The sequence below is a fragment of the Myotis lucifugus genome, unplaced genomic scaffold, assembly GCF_000147115.1.
Source record: "Myotis lucifugus unplaced genomic scaffold, Myoluc2.0 scaffold_141, whole genome shotgun sequence".
NCBI classification, from domain to species: Eukaryota; Metazoa; Chordata; class Mammalia; order Chiroptera; family Vespertilionidae; genus Myotis; species Myotis lucifugus.
In genome coordinates this window covers 1269695-1277699 of record NW_005871189.1, presented here as the reverse complement: position 1 = coordinate 1277699, position 8005 = coordinate 1269695, and the positions used below count along the sequence as shown (strand labels likewise).

Sequence of the window (8005 nt, the reverse complement as noted above, 5' to 3'; positions counted from 1 at the left end):
TAGGGATTTAGCTTTTATGATGAGAAAGATGGGAGGCTCTGAAAGGTTTGAACACAGCAATGGCATGGTCTTAGTTATATTTTCATAGGATCACTATTGTTTCTTTGGGGTCAGGGAGTGGGCTGGGAAGCAGAGTGAGTAATAATGCAAGCCAGATTTCCTCTCTACTCTCTCCCTTCATGGCAAGGTGCTGGTCTTGTTCATGGTAATACTCCTCTTGCCAAGCACAGTGCCTGGAATAATAATGACAGCTCAATGAAATCTCTGACAATGGCAGTCATACCAGGTATACACCGGTGCCTGGGAGGAACTGTGCACTTGTCCACATTAAAAACAAAGTCTATGATTAAAGTCATGCCTCAGAGGTGACAGAAGACATGCAAATGGAAAGAGGCACCACATCCAACCATAGTTCATTGAGATATATGCTTTGCCTGCTGCCAGTTTCCTTGAAACTCATAAGCAAATTTTACTCTTCTCACCCATGCAGGTCTAGATGGGCATGCAAAACTGGGCTTGGGTAACTGAGAATGTCTTGTTTGCATCCGTGATGCTGTGCCGTGGCTCCCTGGGAAGGCTGTTGCACAGAAACACCAGGGTTTCTTAAAAGCTTCTGCATCACTGAAGAGATACAAGCATCATTCTTCTACTCATATAATGAGCTTTTGTGTGTATCCAAGAGATATTCTGTAGCAGCAATTTCTCTCCCAGTTTCCTGCCAGAACTTTCTATGCATTCACTTTGGCATGGATCTAGAGCAAGAGCTAAATGCCTGGTTCAGTATATAGACTTACTTTCCTCTACTGGGTGGTATGTGAGTCTTAGGTTAGCCAACAAAGAAGAGACATCATGTTGACTCTGACTCCCATCATAACTGTGTCCTATGAAGTCAAGACCGTGTTTCTGGTCCTTTCAGTCCTGGAGTTTGCAGTGGGGATTCTGGTCAATGTCTTCATTTTCTGGGTGTATTTTCGGGATATGGTGAGGAGGCAGCCCCTGAGCACCTGTGATCTTGTCCTGCTGAGTCTCAGCCTCAACCGGCTTTTCCTGCATGGACTGCTGTTTCTGGATGCCATTCAGCTTACTCACTCCCAGCGGATGAACGACCTGCTGAGCTTCAGGTACCAAACCATCGTCATGCTCTGGATGATCACAAACCAAGCCGGCCTCTGGCTCGCCACCTGCCTCAGCCTCCTCTACTGCTCTAAGATCGTCCGTTTCTCTCATGCCTTCCTGCTCTGCTTGGCCAGCTGGATCTCCAGGAAGATTTCTAGGATGCTCCTGTGTACTGTCCTTTTCACCAGTGTATGCACTATCATCTGTTCTTGGGACTTTTTTAGTAGATCTCACTTCACAGTCACAACTGTGCTATTCATGAGTAACAATTCAGAATTAAATTTGCAAATTGCAAACCTCAAGTTCTTTCATTCCTTCCTCTTCTGCAGCGTGGGGTCCATCCCACCTTTCTTGTGTTTTCTGGTGTCTTCTGGGGTGCTGATTGTCTCCCTGTGCCGCCACATGAGGACAATGAGGGCCAAGACCATGGACTCCTGTGACCCCAGCCTGGAGGCCCACATCAAAGCACTCAAATCCCTCATCTCCTTTCTCTGCCTCTTTGTGGTGTCATTATGCGCTGCCCTCCTCTCAGTGCCTTTACTGGTGCTGTGGCACAACAAGATCGGGGCCATGGTCTGTGTGGGGATAATGGCAGCCTGTCCCTCAGGGCACGCAGCCATCCTGATCTCAGGCAATGCCAAGCTGCGGAGAGCTGTGGACAGCATTCTACTGTGGGTTCAGAGCAGCCGAAGGGTAACGGCAGACCACAAGGCAGATCCCAGGACACCAGGTCTATGTTGAGAGTGGACATGAAATGGGTCCTTCACGAATGCACCTCCAGTTGTTCAGAAGCCTATTTCAACTTGTTCTGCAAACCATAACTGAGAAGTCTCTCCTCTCTACATCAATGAACTCACCCAAAGCAAAGAAGAATAAAATAATAAAGCTCTACATATGGCCTAGGCAAGTAGAATGACATTGGTTCCCTAGGTTTGTTTTGATAAAATGAATAAAATAGAAAGGTGAGGTACTCAGTGTAAGTGCTTTGTATACTATAGCTTATCAGTGCATGATATGAGCCAAACCATGAGAAATCAGGTCTTATGAAATAATATCTAAATCCCAAGATAGCATGGTTAGCTTTTCACATGACTGCTAACCCTATTTCTTAAAGCAGGTGCTAATATAGTGTTTGAAAATATTCACCACTATGGCAATTACAGAATCCTCCTCAAACACCACAGTTTTTATGGAAACATGAGAACAAGTATGTCACCACTTCACTTCAAGAGGTAGTTCATTAAAACTTCTACAGGAATCAAAGGATGGGGTCATTTTGTCTGAAAATACATTGACTCAGAAATGTACATTCAACCTGCTGCGGGGCAGACTTCTACTCAGTAGGCACCCGGGACACCAGCACTTTGTGTGTGCCTCTGACTCTGCTCCATTGGCCCTTGAAGAAAGTACTTTGGTTCCAAACATTGGTCAGTCTCCTGGGGAAGCTGCCAAAATAGCCTACCTAAAAGGTATGCTTCTAGCAATTCAGCATTCTCTATCTGCCTGAACAGGAACCCAGCACCAAGACGTTCCTCAAATCAGATCCTAAAAGGCTCAGAAGAGAAAAGATGTCGCAGACATAGATCTTGACAGACTTCAAAGACATAGCAGGACATCCACAGAGTCTCCTACTCCTTTTTTTTTTTAATTTTTTTATTGATTTCAGAGAGGAAGGGAGAGGGAGAGATAGATAGAAACATCAATGATGAGAGAGAATCATTGACCAGCTGCCTCCTGCACACCCCACACTGGGGATCGTGCCCACAACTTGGGCATATGACCTTAACCAGAATCGAACCTGGGACCCTTCAGTCCACAGGCCAATGCTCTATCCACTGAGCCAAACCAACTAGGGCGAGGCTTGTACTTCTGCTAACTGTAGGCGCTGCTATGGAATGCTTCCTTCTCTCAGGCACCTGATCTTGATAAATCCAATTTCTCCTCTGTTTTCCCAAATATACTTTTACATCACCAGCAACCTTAACTTTCCTTGGTGGACACCAAAGTTGTCCAAAGTTTCCCTTAAAGGCAGTAGTCCCCACTCTTGGCTGTACAGTAAAATCTCCTGGGAAGCTTTTTAAAAATCTCAATGCATGCACAAGTGACATACTAGGTCAATGAAATGGAATCTCCGGGCATCATTTGTAATGCTCCCCAGGTGATTCCAGGGTACAGCCAATGTTGAGAACCTCTGTTCTAGATGCCCTTTGTCATGACCTGGATGCTGTGGCCTTTTTAATTCCACTTCCCCTAGAATATTTGGAGGAATATGATCATAAAGGAAAAAATTAGAGGACATCCGTATAGAGTTTTTCCTCTTTTTGCATAAGTGCTCTCTGGACAGATCTCCATGATATTTTACTGATTTCTGTGGTTTTATGTTTAACATTATATTTTGATACAATTTCAAATTTTTAGAAAAGTTCAAAGAATTCTTCTAGACCTTTCACCCACATTTACCCAGTATTGACATTTTGCTCCATTTTTCTCTCTTCTTCCTCTCAACCCCATCCTGATACCTCCAGTTCCAACCCAATTATATGTGATTTGCTTCATTCTTTTTTACATATTTTAATTTCCTCCTCTAATATGAGAAGTATCTTCCGTTTATGCTCAATATATTTGCTTACAACCAGAATACATAAAAAAGTGGTTTCAGAATTGCTATCCTGTATAACACTGCAAAAAGCAAAAAGACTAAACTTCAACATTTGTTTACAGCAGTTTTTCCATTTTTAGGTAAAATTTACATATAGCAAAATACATAGATGTTAAATATATGACTTGGTGAGGTTTGATAATATATACACTCATTTAACCAACACCCCAAATAAGATATGCAAAAAATTTTTTAAATATTTTTATTGATTTTTTACAGAGAAGAAGGGAGAGGGATAGAGAGTTAGAAACATGGATGAGAAAGAAACATCGATCAGCTGCCTCCTGCACACCCTCCACCGGGGATGTGCCCGCAACCAAGGTACATGCCCTTGACCAGAATCAAACCTGGGACCCTTCAGTCCGCAGGCCAACGCTCTATCCACTGAGCCAAACCGGTTGCAGTGGTTCTCAACCTTCCTAATGCCACGACCCTTTAATACAGTTCCTCATGTTGTGGTGTCCCCCAACCATAAAATTTTTTTCGTTGCTACTTCATAACTGTAATTTTGCTACTGTTATGAATCATAATGTAAATATCTGATATGCAGGATGTATTTAAAGGGTCGCCACCCACAGGTTGAGAACCGCTGGAGGGCAAGATATGCAAAATTTCCATCAGCACAGAAAGTTCCAGGATTCCTCTTCCAGTCAATCACCACCCACTCACTAGGGGCAACCACTATACTGATTTCTTCCCATAGATTAGTGTTCTTATATAGAATCATACAGTGAATACTTTCATTTTTGCTACTTTCACCCAAGAAAATGTTTTTGAGATTCATCCTTAATAGTATGTGAGTCACACTTGTTTATCCACTCATTAATGGTGAACATCTGTATTGCTTACAGTTTGGGGCTATTATGAATAATTTTTTAATAAATTCTTGAACCCATCTTTTTGTGGCCATAGTTTCAATTTCTCTTAGATAAATACCCAGGAGTGGAATTTCTGTGTCATAAAGTTGATGTTCATTTAACTTTACAAATAACTGCTAAAGAGTTTTCCAAAGTGATTCTAGCATGTTATGCTCCCATTAACGTGCAAGGAAGTTGTTTACATTCTTATCAACATTCGGTATTGTCAGCATTTTGAAATTTTGGCCTTTCCAATTCTAGCGGAGGTGAATGCTATCTCATTGTGGTTTTAATTTGTATTTCCCTGAGAACCAATGATATGGAGCACCTTTCATGTACTTCTTGACCATTTGTATATCTTCTATTATAAAGTAGCTATTTGATGTTTGAACTTTTTTTATATTGAGTTGTCTTTTATGTATTTATTTGTAGAAGTTTATTGATTCATAGTGTGTGTGTGTGTGTGTGTGTGTGTGTGTGTGTGTGTACACACCCCGCGCGCGCGCTTATTCTGGATACATGTCTTTTATCTGACAGATTATATATTGTGAATAGTTTAACCCAGACTACGATTTGCCTTTTTATTTTCTTAATTGTGTCTTTTGATGAGCAGAAATTTTGAATTTTGATAAAACCCAATTTACCATATTTTTCCTTAGTGCATTTTGTGTCCTCTCTATGAAATATTTGCCTGCCTCTAAAATGCAAAAACAATCTACTAAGATTTCCTCTAGAATTTCAATGGTGTTCACTTTTATGTTACGTTTATAATTCATTTGTAATTAATTTTTCTATATAATGTCAAGTTGGGTTGAACTGTATTTTTCCATATGTCTATGCAGTTATTCCAGTACCATTTTTTGAAGATTTCTCTTCCTCATTGAATTGATTTGACACCTTTGTCAAAAATCATCTGACTGTATATTATGAATCTCTTTCTGGTCTCTATATTGTGTTCCATTGGTATAGCTGTCTCTCCTTTCACCAAAATCTCACTTTCTTGATTACTGTAGATTAATGTTAAATATTGAAACCAAATAGTGTGAGTTTTCCAAATTTATGTTTTCCAAAATTGTTTTGCCTTATCTGAATTCAAAAATTTGGGACCAATTTGTTTATTTTTTTAATGCCTGTTAAAATTCTAATCATGTTGAACTACTTGATATCATTTTAACATTTGTAGTATTTGTTTTGCTAGACCCTCTTTCATTCCCAATTTTGATAACTTTTGTTCTCTTTTTAATTCATCATTCTACCTAGAGATTTATCAATTTATTGATATTTCCAAACTTATTTTCTTCTGCTTACTTTCTATTATTTATTATGTCCTTTCTTCTACTTTCTCAGCTTTAATTTGTCCCCCTTATATAGCTTCTTAAGGCAGAAAATCAGATAATTAAATTTTTTCTGTCCTAATATAAACACTTTAAGCTTTAAATTTCCTGCTAAGCATTTTCCCATAGCCCACATATTTCAATATACTATATTCCCCTACCTTTATTGAGATATAATTGACATGACAACTGTAAGTTAAGGTGTGCAATGTGATGATTTGATACACATGTATATTGTGAAGTGTTTACCATAACAAGATTAGTTAACACATCCTTTGCCTTACATAATTACCATTTTGTTGGTGGTGGTTATTATGGTAAGAATATTAAAACTCTACTCTCATGGCAACCTTCAAATATACAATACAGTATTATTAATTATAGACATCATGCTGTATGTTAGATCCCTAAAATGTATTCACCTTATAACTGAGAGTTTGTACCCTTTGACCAACATCTCTCTATTTCCCTCACCTTTCAGACCCTGGCAACCACCATTCTACTCTCTGTTTCTATGAGTCCAGTGATTTTAGATTTCAAATATAAGTGATATCATACAGAATTTGTCTTTCTCTATCTGACTTATTTCACTTTGCACAATGCCCTCAGGGTCCATCCATGTTGTCTCAAATGGCTGGGTTTCCTTCCTTTTTTAAGTCTGAATAATATATAACACATTTTCTTAACTCATTTGTCTGTTGATAGACACTTCTGTTGTTTCCAATTCTTGGCTATTGTGAATAATACTGCATGAATATAGAGGAAGTATAGATAGCTCTTCAAAATAGTTATTTTATCTTATTTAGATATATACCAAGAAGTCAGGTTGCTGAATCATATGATAATTCTATTTTTAACTTTTTTAAATGTCCTCCATACTGTTTCCCATAGTATCTCTACCAATTTGCATTCCCACCAATAGTGCACAAAGGTTCCATATCTTCACCAGCATTTGATATCTCTTGTCTTTTTTATAATAGCCATTCTAACAAGGATGAGATAATATTTCATTGTGGTTTTGATTTGCATTTCCTTGATAGATAGTGATGCTGAGAACCTTTTCATGTACTTGTCAGCCATTTGTATGTCTTCTTTGGAAAAATGCCTATTCAAGTCCTCTGCCAATTTTTTAATCAGGTTGTTTGGTGTGTGTTTTTTATTGTTGTTTTATTTTGTTTTGTTTCTGTTATAAAGTTGTATGAGTTACTTACATATTTTGGATATAACCCCTTATCAGATATATAGTTTACAAATATTTTCTCCCAAACTCAAGAGTTGAGTGTTATTGCTAGTTGTTATAACAGAACGTTAAATAGGGAAGTTACATGATCAAAGCAGTGATTCTATAAAGATTTGTCTGGTGGTGTTTTCTAATACTGATTTGCAGGGGAGAAGGCAAAGGGTTGGAGCCATTTTCACTCCAGCTGCAATGAAAGATTTTGACTTGGATGGGGTAGTGAGAATGGCAAAGGTATAAAAGAGCTTTTGTAAAACATCAACTAGTGTCTTGAAATGGTAGTTGATAGAAAAGGAAGAATCAAGGATGTTTTTAGTGTGTGGGTGTGTTGTAATATAATACAATCATTAACAAAAATAAAGAAGTTAAGAAAGGAAGTTGGATTGAGTTTGAGTAAAATGATAAGTAAATGTGGTTTGGAACTTAATGTAACTGGGTTGAAATCATGTCACCTAGTTGGAAAACACCAACCAATTCTTGAAAATAAAGAATTAGAATTCAGATTAAAGGATAGAACTAAAATAAACTTGTGATAAATAACAGAGAATGCAGCCTGAAAGTGAGGGATGGAAAAAATATTCCATACAAATGGAAATAAACAAACAAAAAGGCTGGGGTAGCAATATTTATATCTGACAAAATAGACTTCCAAACAAAGGCCATAACAAGAGAGAAAAGAAGATCACTACATAATACTAAAGGAATGAATTCTACATAACCCTAGTAAACATATATGCACCCAATATAGGAGCACCTAAATATATATATATATATATATATATATATATATATATATATATAT

At 38.1% G+C, this 8005-nt stretch overlaps 1 protein-coding gene across 1 annotated transcript; it reads left to right on the top strand.

The window, feature by feature from the left end:
- Positions 1–849: 849 nt before the first annotated feature.
- On the top strand, positions 850–1857 carry TAS2R38 (taste 2 receptor member 38). Its single transcript, XM_006094762.1, has one exon. The coding sequence runs from the start codon at positions 850–852 to the stop codon at positions 1855–1857; it is 1008 nt and encodes a 335-aa protein (XP_006094824.1).
- The last annotated feature ends 6148 nt before the right edge of the window (positions 1858–8005 follow it).

Bases quoted from the DNA above. Each gene is read 5' to 3' on its own strand.
- TAS2R38 (XM_006094762.1), top strand. From the start codon at position 850: ATGTTGACTCTGACTCCCATCATAACTGTGTCCTATGAAGTCAAGACC.